This window comes from Chelonoidis abingdonii, chromosome 7 (genome assembly GCF_003597395.2).
Source record: "Chelonoidis abingdonii isolate Lonesome George chromosome 7, CheloAbing_2.0, whole genome shotgun sequence".
NCBI lineage: Eukaryota > Metazoa > Chordata > Testudines > Testudinidae > Chelonoidis > Chelonoidis abingdonii.
The window spans coordinates 21,930,025-21,952,296 of record NC_133775.1 but is presented as its reverse complement, the minus strand read 5'-3'; the positions used below and the strand labels follow the sequence as shown (position 1 = coordinate 21,952,296).

At 40.0% G+C, this 22,272-nt stretch overlaps 1 protein-coding gene across 6 annotated transcripts in view; it reads right to left on the bottom strand.

Moving 5' to 3' along the window:
• Nucleotides 1-854: 854 nt before the first annotated feature.
• Nucleotides 855-22,272, bottom strand: part of SRSF11 (serine and arginine rich splicing factor 11) — a 35,003-nt gene continuing 13,585 nt past the window's right edge. The window contains exons 2-12 of one of the 6 annotated variants that reach the window (XM_075067698.1): nucleotides 19,487-19,603; nucleotides 19,080-19,189; nucleotides 17,440-17,532; nucleotides 15,170-15,219; nucleotides 14,364-14,491; nucleotides 13,163-13,244; nucleotides 4,805-4,936; nucleotides 4,045-4,134; nucleotides 3,006-3,101; nucleotides 2,334-2,472; nucleotides 1,934-2,226 (exon numbers count right to left, since the gene is read on the bottom strand). In XM_075067698.1, the coding sequence (XP_074923799.1) occupies nucleotides 2,029-2,226; nucleotides 2,334-2,472; nucleotides 3,006-3,101; nucleotides 4,045-4,134; nucleotides 4,805-4,936; nucleotides 13,163-13,244; nucleotides 14,364-14,491; nucleotides 15,170-15,189 (885 nt within the window). In that variant the 5' untranslated portion in view covers nucleotides 15,190-15,219; nucleotides 17,440-17,532; nucleotides 19,080-19,189; nucleotides 19,487-19,603 and the 3' untranslated portion in view covers nucleotides 1,934-2,028. Of the gene's footprint in view, nucleotides 2,227-2,333; nucleotides 2,473-3,005; nucleotides 3,102-4,044; nucleotides 4,135-4,804; nucleotides 4,937-13,162; nucleotides 13,245-14,363; nucleotides 14,492-15,169; nucleotides 15,220-17,439; nucleotides 17,533-19,079; nucleotides 19,190-19,486; nucleotides 19,604-22,272 lie in introns of all 6 variants that reach the window. The other 5 variants (XM_075067699.1, XM_032778454.2, XM_075067700.1 and 2 more) reach the window with 5 other exon arrangements.

The following is a 22,272-nucleotide window of genomic DNA, read 5'->3' as shown; positions in this document are numbered from 1 at the left end:
AAGATGGCTTTTTCTCGTTTGTTCTGTACTTGCTAGCAAAATAAAGTACAATTAATTTAAACGTGAAGGAAGTGTAATTTAATTAGACGCAATATGTGTTTTTTTCCTTGATTAATGAGATTATCAGCTTGTTCTACTCAACTAGAAAGAAAAGGCTAGGAGAACTCTGTAGTGACATATACCTCTCTGTATTGACAAAATACGCAACAGTTCTTTCAAAGTTACATTTCTACAAATTCTAAAAATGACACTGCATATCTAAATGGCAAGTTTCATTTTAAAACGTCTGTGGAAAAGTGACAATTTAAAAAACCAGACTCAAAAATCATAAGCACTTGTGCTAGTTTTAGTTTCATTCCAATACCTACTCATTTAAACCAGTGAATTGTTCTGTCATTTCAGGACCTTCTTTAATAGGTTAGCTTTTAGAGTTGTATAGCTGATGCAAACCCTTGCATTTCATTATCCTGTTCCTGCTAATCTTCCATCACCATTCTAGAGAAGATAAAAGGTGAAAGTGTTTATATTTCAATGAAAATACACTTAATGAGAAAAATATATCTGAAAAGTACTTAACACTTAGGTTCTCATTCAGGTCTATTACTTTTATCCCCAGTTAAGGTAAAATACATACTGTACTGAGGGGGGAAAAAGGCTTAACTCAGAGCTGAAAGATAGGCTGGCTTAACAGTTTTCTTTACCACATTTTACTAGTAAGAGAGATGGATTTAAACTGTGATTCTGTTAAAGGAGGTGGATGAGGGGGGAAAAAAGACAACTCTAAATGAATGAGGTAATTTCATACATTCAATAGTGTAAATAAATACAAGTACAGTTTTACAGGAACATAAGCATAAGTTTAAGGGTTTTATTATCAAAGTCTTGTAAAACAATTTCAGAAACTGTACATCAACATGGCACAGACTGTAGCCCACTTTTGTTTTTACCTGCACAAAAGTAAAAGCTCTGAAACGTCTTTAACTAAGAAAACAGCTCGTCTAACTACTTTGCATAACATGGAATCACTGTGTGCATAAGATTACTATTGCAGTGACAGTAAACACAAATTTATTAGTTTATACAACTTGAGATCAAGTAAAAAGTACATTATCAAGTAGACTTGCTTTTAAAAGCATACAAAGGTCAATTTTAAAATGCACTACCTCTTTTTGCAACATGCTTAGCTCATGAACAAATATAAAATAATAAACTGGGTGATGAAAACTGCACAAAGCAACTTCTACTTATTGGGCACTGGGCAAGTCAGGAGACTTTGCATTACTACATCAGAAAATTTGACCTCCCCCGACCCAAGAGAAGTAGTTAGGAATTAAACTATACCTCTCTCCACTGCCTGAGATGGATTTTAAATTGACTGAGTAAAAAACCATCAAAATTAGCCATCAAAAAAGGTTAGTGCATTTTAACCTTGTCAAAATGAAACAAAACCCACCCGCCCGCCCCCCAAAAATAGCCACATGGCTAAAAAGATTATCTACTTATATCAGAATGCTTATTTCCAGATGTAACTATGAATATTAATTTTGTGTAGCCACACTTAAGACCCTTAAAAAGATCCATCATATGTTGTAAAATTTTCTTTGAACATTTAGGATGTTTCTGCCACAATTAACATGCAATCAGTGCATTCCCTATACTGCTCTATTACTGCAATGAATCAAACTCTAGAAACACTATCATAAGTGAGCCAATTTACTAAAGGAGATCATACAACATAAACAACCCATGCCTGCTGTAGATGCATGCAGCTTTTCACTTTTGCTTGAAGCAGCACCAAGTTAGTAAGACCTACTTGGCTACTCAAACCAATATGGCCATAGCAAGAATGGCAACCAAAGTACCTCTCACTATAAAGCTTTTGATGTAAATTAATATCAGGAGCTTTACAACCATTTTAGGTTAGAGCTGTATACATCTAGATTTAGGATTAACAAGTACAGCATAAAAGAATCACACAGGAATGACACTGATGCATGTCTGCAGCTGCATTCACTGCAAAGGCAATATTCAGTCACTCATATCCATGTCTTCTTCATGATGATCATCCCCATTTACTTTGGATTCTCTTGCTGAATCTCCACTTCCCTTATCCACTGGTGATTCCTTTATTTTGGGGGAAGCAGAATCTGCTACCTTCTTTTCTTCCTTTTTCTCTTTCTCGCTGTCATATCCTTGTTCTTCTTCATCATAATCCCTTGTGACCTGCTTTGCCGAGATGAAAAAGGAAAAGTAAAACTTGCCTCAAGGTTCTTATGGGTTTAAGGTTAATACTACACCAAAGGCAGTGAAACTAAACAAGTTTTTAAACATACTTTTACGTCTTTGTCACTCTCGGATTTTCTTTCCCGATCCTTCTCTTTGTCTTTGCTTTTCTTCTTCTTGCTCGTTGATCGCTCTCTCTCATCTCTGCTTCTCTCTTTGTCTTTATCCTTCTTCTTTTCCTTTTTATGTCTAAGATGACAGTGAAGCACCTTGCTCAGTCTTCACACATTGCAAAAACTAAAGTTAAGACTTTATTGTAATTCCCTCTCAAAGAACCAGCCCCTCATGCTAAAATCCTAGTTTAAACCAGAAGCCACCAAACTCACAAAACATCAGTTCAGCCAAGGTTAACTATTTCTTTAGAATACAGTCACATCCAGCCAACTCCTATCACATCTCAAAGCAAGAAGAGAAGGTGAAAAGACAGTGTAGGAAATTTTCTAAACAGGGCAAGGCAGGACATTACATTTATTTTCAGAATGCAATACACACTCCCACACATTTGTTACTGCCAGAACATCAATCATCAAAAAAAATCAGGATTTCCCTCTCATGGAGAATTTACAGCAGAGTTCAAGAAATTCCTTGGTTGAAAAGGATAATACTATACCCTCCACTATAGCTCAAACATTCCAAGTACCAGGACTGTTTCCTCCCCAGATACCCCTTTGAAAATTAGAGCTACAAAGCAACTGAACTCAGAGGTCTGCTAGCACACTGACCTTCTTGGAGATGGGGACCGAGACAGCTTTCTTTTAGGGGACCTGGGCTTTTTAGGTGACCGTGTTCCACTCCTGCTTCTTCTGCGCCGTCGTTCTCTGTAGACATTAAAAGGTAACAGTCCAAAAACATCTCAAAGTCAGAAGTGTTTAAACTACAGAGTTTATATTAACTTGAAAATATTTGTACTGGCACATATCTACAATCTAAAGGACCACTGCTCTACAGAGACACTCCTCCTTGTTTTACCAAAAAGACATTTACTATTAGCAGCACTGCAAAGCTAATGCAGCTGTTGATATGCAGCGCAAGCTGCCCTCTATTCTACCTCCACTATCATGAAATAAATTGCCATCTAAGTTCCTATTACATTAATGGTATAGCAGTCAGACAGAACAGCTTGATTTTCAGAGACCAACTAATACCTTCTTAGCATTTAAAATGTCTTTGAGGCACCTCATTTCCCCCTTCATAAGTCCAGGGACATCTCTCTCTCTCGTTAATTTAAGAGATGCTTTATTTGAAACTACATTTTCTCCTATTATTTTTTTATATGTGGACAAAATAAATGCAGATATGTTCCTGTAGTTTTCAAGCTGTCATAGTAAACAATCTCTGTATTGTGATCTTTTCAAGAATCCAGAAAGACTCTGAGTGTGCTAATTTAAACTTGGTATTTTTTCCTTGTGTATGAGATTTACAGTAAAAACAAATGAAGAGATGTGCCTAGATCAGTAAGGTGTTGCACAGATTTCTTTAAATGCTCCAGATGAGACCAAGTCTCTGTTTCACTTTCCTTGAAGTGGGAGCTGCAGGTATTTTGATAAATGGGCTGTGGTGGTCTTGTTGAAACAGCTCCTGTAAGTCTCTGTAACCCTAGTTGAAGTGCTAATTCATAACCTATAGCAACACATGGCAGCAAATAACTGATTTCTTCAGAGGTGAAAGAGGATAATTGTCACACACCAGGTTAGAAACTTTTACACCAATACCACCATATTCTAATCCTTGAAACACAGACTAAGTGACAAGTTCTGGTACCTGCTTGTGCTTCTAGATCGTCTAGTTGTGCTGTAGCTTTTTGGTGGAGTTTTAGAACGTTTCTTTTCTTTCTCTTCCTTCTTTTTATCCCTTGAAAGGCAATGAAATGTTACATATTCAAAACCAGTCAGTTTTAGGAGATAAATATTTGCATGTCACAAGAATAGGAAATACCACCAGATAATCATGACTCTCAAGACATTTTATAGCACAAACTGATTGTCTCTCTCCACTGTGAAACTCATTAGTGAGAAAGAGAAAGCAAAGAGACAATTACTGAAATAGCAGAACAGCTATTTTAATTTTTCCTGAGACATCCAAGAAGAAATTACCAAGCTTAGATGCTAAGTTACAACTGATTTTTAAATGTAATAAGCATCTGCTGCTCCCATTGAAACTAATGGGAGATGCATGTTTTCAGCATTTATGACAATGAGGCCACATTTAAGTGCCTAAATACATATTCAGAGATGTCTTAACTTTGGGCATCACAGTGGAACACAAACCTACTCTTATAAAGATACTTCCTCAAAGACATTCAAAGTTAAATTCTACAAAAATGCTATTTGTTTAAACCTTGTCGGTGCTATGCTTCAGTACCTAGTACAATTAAGATCTCCAGTTTGTGGCACAGTAATAAAAACTACTTGGTAGTATTTGATGACCTGGTTATTTTCTTTAGCAGACGTTAAATTACATATATTTCAGAATTAACATCTGGATTTCTAGCAAATTTTTAGGAGTAGCAAGAGGGAATTACTTGGTTTTGGATGCACTCCTAGACCTTCTACCTCTCTCTCTGGAATGAGATCTCCTCCTTCTTGGACTTTTAGATCGCCGCCTGCTTCTTGACTTTGAATGTGACCTCCTCCTTGATCTGCTTCTTGATCGTCTATCAAACAACGCATTAGCCACAGGATTACAAAAAAATATATTTGACCTAGACATATTAGACTATTAGTTAAACGCCGTCAGCGCCTACAGAAAAAATAAAGATGATGGACCCGTAAAGTCATGTCCAGAAAGGCCACAACAGAAAAGCAAGTACCACAAAGTACAGGTGATGAGTGAGTGATGGAAACCTCTATCAGCTATGCAGCATTATCTACTTTGGTATGTGAGTACACACTTATGGTGGCAGAAGAAAACTGATAGGGTGGCATGGAAGTTTTGGAGGAATTATTTGAAATGGAGAAAGTAAATGCATGCCACATACTGATCAGCTATAGGAGCAACACAGAAGGCATGGCAATGACCGCCAGAGGAAAACATATTGGGTAAAGCATGTTGGCAGGCAGATCAGAGATGCAAGCAGCAGTGGAACACTGCAGATCTGAAGGTGGGAACAAGCTGAAACTTGATGCAGAAGATTTAGGGGACCCAGTAGAATAGTATGAAGACAGGAGGGACATAATTAGCATGACCTAATTGTGGACAGACTATTGAGGTGCAAGGTAAGAACTAAGAGGCCAGAGAGATTGTATTGGAACACCTAAAAATATCCTGGTTTTCCATTTAATCAGTCAAAACATTCTTTAAAAAAAACAACCCTAAAGTGTTTAAGCCACTAGTATATGGAGTAAAATTTGCTGTTTACCAGGAGCAAACAGCCCAGTGGAATATGCAGTCTTTCTGGAGTGAGGACAGAGTCAAATGAGGTTTTTGTTTTTGTTTTTTTAACTAAAAGAGTATGTTCTGAAAATATCATCCACTTTGAGATCATAGAATCTAGTCCAGTCCCCTGCACTCATGGCAGAACTAAGTATTATCTAAACTATTTCTGACCTGTCTAACCTGCTCTTAAAAAAATCTCCAATGATGGAGATTCCACAACCTCCCTGGCAATTTACTCCGATGCTTAAATATCCTGACAGGTAGGAAGATTTTCCTAATGTCCAATCTAAACCTCCCTTGCTGCAATTTAAGCCCACTGCTTCTTGTCCGATCCTCAGAGATTAAGAACAATTCTTCTCCTTCCTCCTTGTAACAACCTTTTATGTACTTAAATTGTTATGTCCCTTCTCAGTCTTCTCTTTTCCAGACTAAACAAACCCAGTTTTTTCAATCTTCCCTCATAGGTCATGTTTTCTCGACCTTTAATCATTTTTGTTGCTCTTCTCTGGACATTCTCCAATTTGCCCACATCTTTCCTCAGAACTGGACACAATACTCCAGTTGAGGCCTAATCAGCACAGAGTAGAGCGGAAGATTTACTTTTTGTATCTTGTTTATAACACTCCTGCTAATACATGGCAGAATGATGTTTGCATTTTTGCAACAGTGTTACACTGTTCACTCATATTTAGCTTGTAGTCCAGTATGACCCCCAGATCCCTTTCCACAGTACTCCTTCCTAGGCAGTCATTTCCCATTTTGTACGTGTGCAACTGATTGTTCCTTCCTAAGTGGAGTACTTTGCATTTGTCCTCATTGAATTTCATCCTTTTTACTTCAGACCATTTCTCCAGTTTGTCCAGATCATTTTGAATTTTAATCCTAGCATCCAAAGCACTTGCAACCCCTCCCATGTTGGTATCATCTGCAAACTTTAGAAGTGCACTCTCTATGCCATTATCTAAATCACTGATGAAGATATTGAACAGAACCAGACCCAGAACTGATCCCTGCAGGCCCCTCTTGTTATGCCCATCCAACAATGACTGTGAACCACTGATTACTACTCTCTGGGAATGGTTTTCCAACCAGTTTTGCACCCACCTTATAGTAGCTTCATCTAGGTTGCATTTCCCTAGTTTATTTATGAGGTGGTCATGTGAGACAGTATCAAATATGTACATGTCATTGTTGAATCAGAAGCTGGCAGTAGGGCACCAGCACATATAATTTGTGTGTGTCTAAAAATTTCATAACCCAAATATATGTTTAACCAAAAAGTTTCCCAGTGTTTGATTCTGAAAACATGGTCAACCTTAAAGAGAACGATGCAGAAATCTAGACGTGATTTATAACGGATTATATAACTAAGGAAGAAATGGATTATATAACTAAGGAAGAAAAATGGATTATATAACTAAGGAAGAAATGAATGGATTCCAGAGCATGGATTATATAACTAAGGAAGAAAAATGAAAGGACAGATTTAAAGAAGTACAAATTGACATTACTTTGCAGTATAGAGCAGGGATCAGCAACCTTTGGCAGGCAGCTCACCAGGATAAGCACCCTGGCAGGCTGGGCCAGTTTGTTTACCTGCCGCGTCCGCAGATTCGGCAGATCACAGCTCCCACTGGCCGCGGTTCGCAGTCCCAGGCCAATGGGGGCAGTTGGAAGTGGTGCGGGCCGAGGGATGTGCTGACCACTGCTTCCTGGAGCCCCCATTGGCCTGGAGCAGTGAACCATGGCCAGTGGGAGCCATGATCGGCCGAACCAGCGGACGCAGCAGGTAAACAAACCGGCCCGGCCTGCCAGGGGGCTTACCCTGGCGTGCCGTGCGCCAAAGATTGCTGATCCCTGGTATAGGTGATGCAGTGGTAGGATGAGTAAAAACATCAAGATTAGCCAAACGATAAAATAGGTTATTTGTTGAATAAGTTATTTGATTGGGGAAGATTAATGCAATCAATTTTTAAGTTGCATTGACAGGAGATAAAATAACTTGGAATTAGATTATAAACGTTGTGTAATAGTGTAGCAGGAGCAGCACGCCCATGCATGGGGACCTTTCAAGTGCCCTAATTTGGGTCTCCCAGGCAGAGAAATGAGTCCCCCGTTCTGGTGACACTGTAGTAGGGCTCTGGCCCAGGAATTAATTGTCCCTTCAGTCTTATCCCACTGGAGGTGGGGGGAAGAGCAGGGGGAGGGGCACTGAGGCCCAAAACAGGTCCAAATAAAAAAACAAACCCAAGTCAATTGTGGGCCATCCCCCAGTCTTCCAGTGGGGCACCCCACCCTTCCCTTCAGGCCTGTCTCCCAGTCTCTTACTCATGCATGGCCTATTTGAGGTTAAATGCTCCTCCAGTTAGCAGATCTGTTCTCCTACAGCTCTTCAGGCTGCAAGGCAGAGTTTCATCCTTCTTGCTGACCAGCCAGCTCTTAATAGCCAGGCTCTGTCCTTTTATTCCTCCTTCAAGCTTGGCACTGGGTGCAGATATAGCGCAGGGGGAGCTAACTGAGCCCACAGGCTCTCCTTAACTCTCTCTCTGCTGGTGTGGGCCTTTCTATCCCATCCCACCTCGCATCCCCCAATACCATCTTGGACACCTCCCTCCTCCACCAGCTCTCCCCTCTCCAAAGAAAAACAATCAGAATTTGGGTGATGTGCTGGATGTGGAAGGAGAAGGGATTGAGAGATAGATACCATCTCATAATTTGGGGCTGGGCGTCTTTCATGGTGTGGAGGCAATATAGCAGGGCATCGTTGCTAACAAAAGTGAAATTATTGTAAAGGTAGTATAACAGCGAGTCCATGGTCCACTTCACTGACTACGTCTCTTTCTTGACTATGGAATAGGCTCTCGCCACTGGGAATAATTTCCAACTAAGGTAGAGGATGCGGGTGTTCTTCACATTCCATCAACTGGGATAAGAGAGCCTCTAGTCCCACCAAGGTGTTGCTCTGTAGATGGAATTTCCTGGTGAAGTTGCAGCTATATGAGACAGGCTCTCAGAAGAGGTGAGCCCTATGGGTTTGAAAGGACTTTTCACAAAATGTTGGTCCACTGGAATTTCTTCGGGCTATTCATTTTAATGAGATCCATGAGGGAGGCTGCAATGGCCAAGAAGCCAACCTTAGGAAACAGTGTACCTATTTCTTGGAGGTTGGTGAGAGGAATGTCTGTAGGGCCTGCACCTTATCCACAAGGGTTGCATCTTGCCCTTTCCCAGTGTGCACTCAATGTAGGTTCTCATTTTTGCCAGACAGCATTTAATAGGGTTTGCAGAAAGGCCAGCCACCCTCAGGGACAGGAACAGGGCAGTTACATGTTACAGATGGTCTTCACAGGTATGACTACAGATTACAATGTCATCCAGGTATGCAGCAGCATGTTATGAGTCTGGAGGACCTGGTCCATTAACCTTCTGAACGTGGCTGGGGGCTCATGGAATCCAAACAGCAAATCCAGAATTGAAAAGAAGCCAAAAGAGGAAGTAAGGCTGTTTTTTCTCCAGGTCTCCGACATGAGGGTAATGTACTCCACCTCATCTAGCCAATCAAGAATTAGTCAACATATGGCAGAAGGTAGGCATCAACTTTCAATATGCTGACTTTCCTGAAATCTATGCAAAAGTAAGTGGTCCTGACTGGCTCAGGGACCAGCGTTATTGGGCTCTCCAGTCAGTAAACTCCTCGATTATTCTCAGCACTAGCACTGTGAAGCAGGAGCATGAGTCAGTTTCTCTCATCCTCTGGGTATGGGGTTGTAGACTTTCTTGGATTTAGTGTTCTGGTTCAGTCTGGATGTGATGGGCAATCAGATGAGTCCATCTGGGCTGCACAGAAAAAAGTGGAGAAGGCGGCAGTGATCAACTGGTGGGGCTGGACCCTCTGTTCTGGAATGACATTACTCCTAATTTTGATCATCTCAGCTCTCAGGACTGCAGTGGCTTGTGGGACTAATTTGGTTTCCAGCAGGTAGTGGGCTATGAACAAGGCTTTCCATAGCTTTAAAAGATTCATGAGGTAAACTGTAAATTTCTGTCTGCTTGCTGGATCTCAAAATTCACAGGCTCCACTTGTATTACTTCATAAGGCCCCTGACAGCAGCTTTGATTTCACACTAGAAATAACATGAGAACTTGATCCTCAGGGTGAAACACCTGGAGATGGATCCCTTTATGACAAGATGCTTCCTGCTTGATCTGGGCACCTTGAAGGTTCTTGCTGGCAAATGAGCCTAGAACTTCAGGCTTCTCCTAAAGGCTAAGGACACACTGTACCACAATGTCAGCTTGAGGTGACCATTCTCCCTACATTTTCTGAATGAGATCCAAAATCCCTCATGCTTGTCTCTCACATAATAGTTCAAATGTTGGGAAGCCGGTGGAGGATTGTGGCACTTCACATGGTCCCAGAGGCAGATATCCATAGCTACGACCCTTCTCAACATATATTTTAGCAACCTGTTAGAGTGTTCCATTAGCCCATCTCTGTGGGGACAGTGGACAGACATTGAGAGAGTCTTCATTTTCACAATTGATATACTTGCTTCATTGTCTGGGAAAAGAAGTTTGTATCCAAGTCCATTATTATTTCCCATGGAACCTAAACCCAGGCAAAGATCTTCAAAAGTTCAGAAGCAGCTACTCTGGCATTCATGAAGCACACAAGCATGAGGTTCAGGATACCAGGTGGCATAGTCTACAAGCACCAGAATTTACTGGTAGCCTGCAGCGCACTTACCAGGGCCGACTACGTTCATTCTTATACATTCAAAGGGTATGCTCATGAATGTGCTCATGAATGGCAGGGGAACCACTGTCCAGAGTGCTGTGAGCTGGCACAGGAAGCACAAGAGCTGGGCAAGTCCATATACACTGCAGGCCAAAACAAAAAAACCCACAAACACCCCAAAAGACTCAGGCTAGAATTCGAGCCAGTGTTTTCTCCATCCCATGGTGCCCATGAAGGGTCTGGTGTGGGCCAGCTGTATGACCTCCCTCTGGTAGGATCTAGACACCAGAAGCTGGTTTCTGATTTCCTTGGTCTGGCGGTCTCTATCAAGGTGAAATAGGTGGTTGGCCTTCTCTCAAAACGAGGAAAGCTTCATCATGTCAAGGTTCCACCAATTCCTCACTGAAAACCATCACTTGGGTATAGGGTCAGTTCAGCATGTCATCAGTTTTCCGCTCTTCAATGAGGTTGAAAATTGTGTTATGATCTCATACTCGGGGGAAGGAAGGTTCTCCAAGTTGGGATCTTATTGGGCCTTGCTCTATTTGGCTGTTGCCAATTTGGGTGGAAGTCTCTTCTCCAGAAGCAGGAACATCTCCCACACCAGGTTGACAGGGGTGTGTGGAACTGGGGAGACTTGTTACTCAGAAAAAGGTCCCAAAGATTCTTTCATCACATCCCTGAAATATTCCCAGTCTCAACCATTAATAACTGGACAGGCAAGTGATGGGGCCAGGCCAACCATTATGCTCTCCCAAAATTAGATTAACTTGGACACAACGGTACAGTTTCATGTCCCTGTGTACACATTGTAGAAGGAGAGTTCCCCAGGGTGATCCAAGATTTGGGACCACCAAGCTCAACATCAGGACTGAGAACATGCTGAGTCCAAAAGACTCACCACTTCAGTCCCATTCACTCTTATGGGGATGATCAACTTCATAAGGCTTTGATTTTCAAGCATAGGCTCCCACTATCCAGATATGCCAAAGCTGTCATCTTGGGACCAATGCCCAGGACAGCCATATCAAAACGCAAACGTTTTGGTCTTTATTGCTGTGATCAGCACCACCTGGGATCCCTGAAAGTTCCCCTCTGAGTTAGGTCCCCCTACTTCAGTTTCCATGGTTGTTCCCTTCTTAAGCCCAGGCAGGCTGGTGGTTTCTTGAACTGGGACCCAGGTCAACAGCTCCAGACCTTTGGTCCAGGCTATCCAAGGTCCCTGCAACACACAGGACCTCACCTTTTGGGCAACTGGAAGGAGCCATGTTCTCAGAGGATACTACTCCTCCAGGAAATGTCAGAACACCTCTTCTGAGACATCAAGAGCATTGTGGATGGCCATTCTGACATGTGCAGAATCTCAGGCAGTAAAAGGGTCTAAAGTATATAAGCCATTTGCACACTCCAATTTAAGTACAGGGTAAGCAAATCTGCCTGCTGTTCAAGGGGCCAATGAGCTGCTGTGACTACCTGTTTAAAGATTTTGAGGAACGCATTGGTATCACTATTAGGCCCTATCTTTGCTCCTGACAGGAACAGAGTCTGCCACTGGGTCAAGGCCTGCTGGTACCACTGTAGTGGCTGGCTGTATTAGGGTGACCAATTGTTGTACCAGCTGCTGCCGTGGGGCTGCTAGATCACAGGATTAACTGCTCCTGCTGGTTGGCCATTTGCAGGAAGAGTTGCTGTTGAGCATTCTGCTCAGCCATTCACTTCAGCAGCTAATCCATATGCATTCAGCTACAGGGGCTGGTGGCATTGTTTTGGGTCCCTCCTTTTTTTAAGGTCTGACCAGCTCCGTTCCACAGGAAGAAGGTCGTTGCCTGCATTCTTCATCAATCCATATAGCATGGTGAGAGTAGCATCCTCCTGGGGACCTTCTAGGCATCGTAACATAGCCACAGGTCTTACGGGAAGGGAGGGAAGGGGGGAGGTCTCCACTCTGTGTCCATTGTCACAGGGCTCCAGCCCGCCAGCTAATTGTCCTTTCTGTCTTATACCCCTTGGGGCACGCTGGGGGGCAGGGGGGGTTGCGGGGAAGGAAGGAAAGCACTCAGACACCAAAAGTGCCCAAACAAAAAGAAAGCCCAACTCAATACTGGGCATCCCCCAGACTTCCAGTGGGCACCCCATCCTTCCCTTCAGATTTATCTCCCACAATCTCTTACTTCTGTGCTGCTCACTCCTGGGGTCTAACTGCTCCTCTCCAGTGACTGCCTCATCTAGCAGACCTGTCCTGCTACAGCTCTGCAGGCAAAGCTCCTTCAGGTGGAGCTCTGCCCCTCCCTCCTGACCAACCAGCCCCAAAACAGAAAGAGTCTGGCTCATTTTATTCCCCCTCCAGGCGTGGCACTGGCTAAAGGTACAGCAGGGTGGGGCTAGATGAGACCCTAAGCTCTCCTTTAGCCCTTTTCTGCTGGTGTGGGGCATCTGCCCCACCACACAGGGTGAGAAAAAAATGTTTCAGTGGACACTTCTAAGGCTACGAAAAAGTTGCCAGTGCAACTCCTGGTGCTGTGAAGTATAGGACTGTCTGTACTACAACAAATCCATGGTCCCAGCCCTCTACATGAACAGGGCTTCACCCACTTTCATGCTCTGCACTGGTCCTGGTGATCAACTTAACTCCACTAAGAAGATTTGCTTTTTTCTCTATTTATACCTAACAGCTGGCATTGCCAAGCTTAACGTTTTAAACAAATGTTTGAAGGAACTGCGTAAGGCACTTATTTCTGTTAATATTTATGGAGTGAGAAATCTAACCTGTGCCTAGAAGTAGAAGGAGTTCTCCTTCTTCTTGATCGTGATCGTGATCTTGAATGCCTTCGTTTTTCATCTTTTTTATCTGAAATTAAGAAGGGGAAACATTAGTACAAAGACGAAAGTGGTATCTATCTTTAGGGAGACCCATAAAAGGAATTAAGTGTGTGTTTGCACCCTCTTCAGACATAAAGAAGAAAAAGAAAGCCTGAAAAGTTGTTTTTTGGTGGTGGTAATTTTTTTGTTGTGTGTTAAACATCAGAAATTCAAGTCTGGTTTAGCCTGTTCTTGGAAGATGCTATGAAGAACTGGAAGACTATGACATAACATGAAACTTGATTTAGAGGGGAAGTGATTTTTATTCATACTAGTGAAAACTTTTGTTCACACCTGCTCAACTCAACCATTTAGCAGTGGGAAGAAAAAACTTGCTTTGTTTAAGTTTCCACATTCCCATCCCTTCATATAAGGGCTGAGAAACCCAACTCACTGCATTGGATCCTTAAAAGAGAGTCCTAGAACAGAAATCAAGATGACTAGAGTTAACATTTCTGATCAATGGAGCTTCTCTGAAGTTCCCTTCTCTCTCTAAATACATTTAAAGCATTCAGATATCTTAAACCATCATAAAGCAACAAAATGAAAAAATTAGAATTTGAAAGTGAAAGTGAATTGGCCCAACTCCCCAAAACAGAATTTTTATCCCAAATTATGACAAAAATGGACTCCTCTTCTTTTTTGCTACTTTCTAATCTCATCACAAACACTAGCAATCACTGAGAACACCACACTTTACTGACAACCAAGTGATCTGACCACCTGATATTTTCAATAAAAAAACTTGAAGCAGAGGTGTCTACAGCAACTTTTCTAGAATGCATTCTGAGGGTAATTTAGGCATTTCATCATCTTCAATTAAATGCATTTTGATAAATGATGTGTCTCATTCATTAATTCAGTCTCCAGAGCACTCTTCCAGAATTTACATAACATAGAATAATAATTGTGTGGTCTAACTGAGCTCCAGGAGAATCATTCAGCCACTCTGAAGGATCTTCTGCAGTAAGTGAGACACTTTGCAATTAAAAATGAACTCATACATAAGGAAGTACGAAAACTATGTTTTACAGTGTATAAGCCCTTTTTAGTGGCTACATTGCCAAAAACTGTGTTTAACCAAAAAATTTTAAAGTAGTTCAATTACCTGGCTCTATGGCTGCAGAAATCAGTGATTGTGCTTCTCTTACTCTTTTCATAGCTTCTTCTATTTCTTTACTGGAGGTATCCGATTTCAGACTTGGTGAGACAAGACCTGCAGCTACATGGTTCAACCTGGAACAAGCCATTAAGTGAAGTGAAAATGAAACTTCAAATTCAAAAAAATTTAGCAAGCTCCACAATGCTGCTCTGTGCTGGAAGTGGTGATACAGGGTACCAGAACATAGGACAACTTACATCCTCTTAGTCCCTTAGCCCAGTGTACCACTATCCAGCCCACAAGTAGTAAGGGGTCCATTTACTGTCTTGCCAATGTTACCTCTCAAATATTTTTGAAAAGGCAGAAATTTTTATTCTGATCAGCTTAGAGGAAAAAGTAAACTAATTCAGATTGATTTGACCTCTAGAACACAGGATTCCACTTTAAACTTCTTGTTTTTAGAAGTCAACTTGTTCCAGTGCAAGGTGTACACTAACAGACTTGCTCGTAGCTAATGGTTTAAAAGGATTAAAGTGAGTGCACCGCAAGTTTCTTTACATAAAGGGCATGAAGTAATGAAAAAACGGAATTCCTCTCGCCATCAAATTAGGAGAGAAAGTCTTTGATGCCTAGGGTGAACCATCTTTCCCCCCTCCCCTCACCCTAGGTGGTTTCCACAGGAAGCCAGTTTCCTTCCTTTATTTGGCCAGGTATGGGAAATGCGTCGGTATTGAGTGACATAAGACATTACCCTTAAGATTAAGTACACCCCAACATAAACTTAAGTACTGAAAGCTATCACTTCCACTTACTTTGGATCCACTGTGCTCATAAGCTTTAGCAGCTGATCTGCCGCAAGAGACTGTGAATAGACATTTTAAAACATGTTGAAAAGCATTAAATTTGCTTTAGCACATTAACAGGTTAACCACCATGCCTGAATACACATGGAATATAGCTAAAAACAAAAAGCACAAAGTGCTTACAGTTGAGAAATACTAAAGGGTTAATCAGCCAAAGTGCCTGCATTGTTTTTAATCCTTGTTTTTGTGAAATCTGTTGACTGCCCGCCCCATCCCAAAAGGTGAACTGTTTTTCACTCAGAAGCATGTGAATCTAAATGCTCTCCTTTTAATATATGCCAGTCAATAGTATCTTCCCTGAAAAGGAATAAGGCACTTTCTTTTTCGACAATTCGTAGTGTTTACAATTTACCTCCTAATTGTCTTAGGCAGAGGGCTCACCCACCCACCTGTCCATTCAGCGTGCCTATTTTTACATTTGCAGTACAATACTCACAATCCTTCAAGCAGGAGCACTAATGAAGTGTCTTTTTTCCTATAGATTTTCTCTAACCCACCCATAAATTTCAATTTTCCTGCTCTTACTTAAAAAAATCCAGAAGATACTACAGTCAAACTTGTACATAAGGCCACTTGCTACCTACTATCACAGCCAGTAAATCTCCTCCACAATAACTCACTATTTTGTAGGTGACCTCTTGCAGAACTATCCAACTTGCTTTGTAATCAAACTGCTAAGCAGCCAGAAAGGACAGCTACTTAAAAATGGAAGATTTTTCCAGGGTCTAGTTAAATTGTTTACATTTTTCATGTTAAATTGCTTGTTTTAGTTATAAGACAAAGTGCCTAGCCAATGCATAAGACAAGTTTGTCCAAATGGTATGTTTCTTATGCTGCATTAAAAGGACACTTGCTATAATAGCCAAGAAACGTGGAGTCTACATAATCACCATTACCTAAGTGGTTCACGTACTAAGAGATTATTGTAACTATTTCACTCTGATTTAAGACAATAGTGTCTAAGAAATCCTATGGTGTATTATAAAAAAAAAATTAAGATGGAGAGATTATTTCTAAATCTATGGATTTAAAAAGTTGTCTTTAATCTTTGCTCGGGATGTTTAGCACTGAACATGTTTGTAGATGTCTATCAACTCAGTGCTTTTTTCAACTATATTTTACATATGATTTCAGCATCTGATCTCTCAAAATATGACTGAGTTGTATATATGACCTTACTATAGGGGGAATTCTGTGCCACTGTGCAATGCAAAATTTTGCAGAAATTAATGCTGTGTGCGCATAATTTCTTTTTCCCCCACAGAAAAGGGCTGTAGTCCTGCTGGCCACCACTAAGGGCTGCTGGACTCAGCAGAGCCCACCTTGCACACAGAAAACAAGCCCGAGGGGAAGGTGAGAGAGCTAGAGGGTTCCTGGCAGTTGCAGTTCCCTGCATGCCCTGAGGGAAGGAGAGGACAGAGCGCAGGAAACGCTACAGAAGCCTGAGACTGAATTTCAGGCTGTTTCTTCCTCTGGATCCTTGGACTCTAGGAGGGCGGGGGTGGATGTCTGGGCTGGAGGGGCAGGTATCCAGGTTGGGGGGAAGAGGGGTACTGCTGGGCTCTGGGAGGGCAAAGAAAACAGGAATTAGGTTGTCACAGTAGTTTCTTTAACATTTTACTCCTGGGAGAACTTTTTTGTGTGTCTGTATTGTTACAGACATTCTTGCTGACAGATATTTTGAAATAAATTACAAAATAACTGAAAATGACATGATTATAAAGTGTTATTTTGACAAATAAAATTTGAAGCATTTTAAAATATTTTGTGCTGAATGTTTAATTTTTTGGCACAGAATTCCCCCAGGAGTCTGACCACTTGAACGCTGGTGTTCCAAGTCTTCAATTGGAATCAACCACAGGGGTTTAGAGACAGTAATTCCTTTAGTATACATTATCTCAAGTGGCAGGATTAAATTAGAAAAGAAGCACGATTGCAAAAGGATTTTTAAGGTGTACTACCACACTGCTAGGTCCATAAACAAATGCACTATATCATATGAAAGACAGGATTAATTTCTACAAATTATTGGACCTTAAAACTATGCCAAATGCTGGTCCCTTGCTACAGCAGTATTCTTTTTAGTACTGGTTCAGGAATAAATATAGCAAGCCCTGGACCTTCAATCAGTCAATAAATATACTGGTGGCTCACAATCTACTGATCACAGTCTAAAAGTCTGCCAGAGATTGGAAAAGAATAAAAAGTCACGTATATACCTGAGAGTTTAAGTTTGCTCCAGGAAGACCAAGAGCAGCTAGGGCAGGATCAAGAGCAGGAGCTCCCAAAGCAGCTAAAGGAACAGCACCAATCTATAACACAGATGATAATTAAAAAACAGGCATTGGCACAGTACAATTCCTTTAACACTACCACATCACCTCCTAATTTAAACTCAATCTAACAAACATGTACATTAATATACCCTTTAGCAAAAAATGCCAGTAAGAGAACTTCGCCTCTCTTATTTGTATATTTGCAAACTGAAGCACATCGAAGATTATACTACAGGAATTCTAAGGGGTGAGGAAGATTCCATCCCACCTACCCCCGGCCCAAGGGAGTGAGAGGCAAACAACCAACCAAAAAGACTTTCCCACTATATTCCACACGAACAACTTAAAAGGACATTCTTTTCCAAAGAAAAGAAAAAAAGTGACTAAAAATATCACTGTATGGTTCTGTGTTTATTGCCCCATTTTCTATAGCAAGTATGCTCAGATTACAATTAAAAAGGCAATTTTAACAGTCAGACTACAAACTCTACCAGGATTCTTTCTGTCCCTTTCATCATGGCTAATAAGAGGTTCTGAAGGTGATATTATACCTTCAGTAATACCTGTGCAAACTGACTGATCAGATGTAAGCCATTAGAATATAGTAAACAACTGCAGATGCTGCAAAGGAAGGAACAGAATCCATCTCACTATTTTAGTTGCAGTGGGTCTCCAATGCTAGCCAAAGTAAAAGGCAGTTCTTAAAATACACAACCCCTCCCCCGCGTTTTTCTCACTCAAGTGAGCAATTATGACTGAATACACACAGAAAGCAGATTTGCACAGTAAGTATGTACCTCCTCTCCCTCTTTAAAGGCATACAAGGATACTATACTCAAACAGATTCTACGAAAACAATAATGGAATTCTGAAACATGCCTACTGAAGTTATATACCCAACTCCCACTGAATGTGAATGGAAGCCGGGCACCTAACTCCTTTAGATGCTTTTGAAAATCCATATCAGCCATTATAGTTTCTGAAAAAGCCTAAATAGTCATACAAGAAAAGCTATTAAATAAATTCCAAAGTAAAGCGCATTTCAGATTGACACAATTAAAGTTAATGATTTGTGTACAATACACATTTTCAAGAATGTACACAAACCATTTTAAGAGAAACTAACCCTTCAAACAATAACTGTATTTAAAGCCAGTTCAGGACCAAGTTATTTAACGCCAGTTCAGGACCAAGCTTTTAATATAAAGATATAGAACTGAGAACTTGCCCCAACAAAATAAGGTACGATCTTCTGAATAATTCAATCCCAAACTCTTCTTTCCCATGGTTAGGAGTCATTAAAGAAATTATACAGGCTATCAGAAGCACTAATTAAATTTCTGAGCATGCTTGTAAAAACCCTGTCTCCCCACTAACAACCTACAACTGTTATACCATACAGTTCATGGCACATGATTGATTTGCAGTGTGGTTACATTGTTTAATTAAATCACTACAATGATCAATACACAGTCAAATCTCTTGCCATCCAATCCCATTTGCCCAAGTGCATTAATATAGCAAATGAAAGTGTAGCAAAATATGGACAGTATTTCTTTCACTCCAAACAAATGAAAACCTACCTGAGAAAGTGGGTTGGGAGTAGGGAGGAGACCACCTCCAGGCAGCAGACCTGCCACAGCATTAGCTGGTGCCAAAAGAGATAAAGCCTTAGTCTCATCAGGAATAATTCCTGCAGAGAAACAGCCTTGCATTAGAATATATTCTCTCTCAAGGTCAGAACACACACAAATACACCCAGAAAATGTCTCCCTGATACACCACCTGAGTTTGTTGAAAGTACTTATGTTGGCTAAAATATAAAGCTTGATTTCTATTAATATTTATCATTAAATTTTATGTCAGAATGAAACTTCAATGTGTGAAAATTTGACTGTTCCTTTTTCTCTACAAATGGTTAAGTTTCTAGCGTAAAAAAATAGCACAATAACACACTACTTTTTTGTTAACACTGCCAAGATTTCATCACCTGTACTCGATTTTTAAGTCATGAACCAAACGTAAGCAAGCACAGTCGGTTCTCCAGGGGTGTGCTCTCAACTTTCAAAAGCTGTTTTATGAACAACGACTCGTGTCGGCTGCTTCACTATAAAGCACACAGAAAAATCAAGATACACAAGACAAAAAAAGTTTGATTTAGGGGTTAATAATATGGTACAGTTCACTATGATTTTTTACACCTACCATACAAATTTTGTAAAAATTAAGAGAAGGTAAGGAAATATTTTGTTGAATAAAGCGTAGGGCTTTTGCTGACTCATCAAATGAATACGAAAGTGTCTGCAGATCTCCAAATACACGCTCTGTGTGTATATACAATATATTGTGGCACATTCCTTACCTGTCCAGTAAAATGCGTATGTTCCATTATGTGCCATGATTACTGTACCAAGAATGCTGCAACATATTGCCATTTCAGAAAAAACTTCTGGCCCAAACTCTTGTAGCCAACTAAGACAAGTGTGGCTGATTTTACTGCCTATTCTGCACACAGAACAATCTTATTAAGGGTCCTACTATGAAACAAATATGTATGTAGGTAATTTTTATTCTATCCAACAGCAAAAGCCCTATACAGATGGATTAAACTGTTAATGTGCCCAAGCCCCCAAAATGAGAGTTCAATAATACAATTTTACTATATATTTGCAAATACCAGTAGTGTTTATGTAATACATATTGAGAAACTGCATCTCATCATAAAACATACAATATGTACAGGGCACTTAAGAGAAACTGGATAAGCTGCAGAAGAAAACTGTTGGGTGGTATTTTCAGCAGGGCCTGGTATATAGTTCAGGCTGAACCAGGGAAAAGAACTGTAAAACACAACAACAAAAAAGAAAAACCACTGTTAAATAAAGGTAATGGTTCCTTCCACCTATACTGAGAAGTGCCGATAATATAAACAAATGTATAATACACAGCACTGTTATCTTGTTTGTGTCATTGAGCGGTCATCAATTTAGATATCAAAAGTTATGGAGGGAGGGGGGGGAGGTCATTTAGATATAGGGCATTAATGCATCAATATATTAACATACCTATAGAGATTAGGGGTAATTTTGCATGCAAAATTATGTCTCAGAGGACATTATAAATTATATCTACACATATTTCAAATTAGTGCAAATACAACATTACTGGTATCTAAATACAACTCCTCTGACTTGAGACACCTCATAGAAGATCTGCATCCATTAAAAAAAAAAAGTCATGCATCTGATCCTCTTTTTTTTTTAAAGTATTTAAAAATAAATAAAACTATAATTTTTTTTAAAAAAAAGCAATGAGGCCCCTCACCAGTTAATTTTCATGCGGCAAAGTTTTTTTTTTACTGCTGCTTTGTTAGAACCAAGAAATACTGCTTGAATGTGTAGAAATGAAAGAAAAAGAAACAGACAAAAGAAACAAACATTAACCAAAGAACCTACATAACCCCCCAACCATCTTTAATATTACCATTCCTTCCAAATCTAGGAATATCACAGTGAAAATTAAAATTAATACTATGCCTTACCGTAGACTTTGTGTATAGGTCTAACACACAAAGCAACAGCCAACACCAAAAATGTCAGTAAAAGCTAAAACTGTACTCTGATTGTGATATAGGGGACTATTATCTGTGCAGTGTAATAATTAACATTTACTTTAGTGATGAACAACATTAATACAGAATATCACAAGTATAAAGTACTGGGCTCCAGTTCAGCAGACTACTTAAGCATGTGCCTAGCTTTAAGCACTGAGTAGTCTTGCTGATTTCAAGTACCTTCCTGTACTGTGCTTAAGTACCTTGTTGAATTGAGGCCTTACTAATAAATACTAAGAGAAAACTGTGTAGTCCAAGTAGAAAACCAACATTTTACAAAAATAAAGGATTTAAATGTAACTTGAAAACAGCAGACTGTACTGTGATATGCCATATCATGTCCAGAATTCTGAATATCCAGAACCACACACAAGATGCTGCTCATCCCACAAGAAACTCCTTGTTCAAAATAGGCCCACTAAAATGGTAGTATTTGTTTAACTTGTAACATATCATCTTTAGCACATTCTGAACTGAAACTATTGGGCAGATTTCTCTAAATGCCAAGTTTATCCACCATCAAGCAAATCGGTCAGTCATACTGACCAACAGAATCCTATTACCCATCGTAATTCAAATGCTGAGTTTAAAGTTCTTAAACAAGGGCCTATGAAATATTTAGATGCTACTGACAGAGATACTGTTATTATAGCATGCTTTAATAATGTATAAATAAGAATAAGAAATTCCTTAAGATGCTTTTGTTTACACTAATTTGGGTAAAAATGCAACTACTTAGGAAGTGTTCTATATTCTGAAAAATGACTCAATTACAGATCATGCTACAAATTTTAATTAAGTCTTAAATGTTTAATTTCTTTTACAATTTTTCTTTTAACAAGAACCTGTGACTGCTCACCAGCCCTGGAAGACAACTGACAAAATTAAATTGTCTTGTCAAAAGTCTGAACAACATAGGCCTTATTTTAAATTTGATATTGTAATAGGACTTCATCCACAGAGATTTTACTCTATTTCAAAAGGATTTTAAGTAAAAAATTTAAGAGTAAACCAATAATCAGTATATTTGAAATAAATTGCTTCTAAAGCCTAGTAAAGTTTAATGAGACATCTGTAACAAGTGTGGTCTTCTCAGCATATTGTTTTAAAACAAGTTAAAAAAACCTGCTCACTGTCTTTCAAATTACTGTAACACCCTAAAA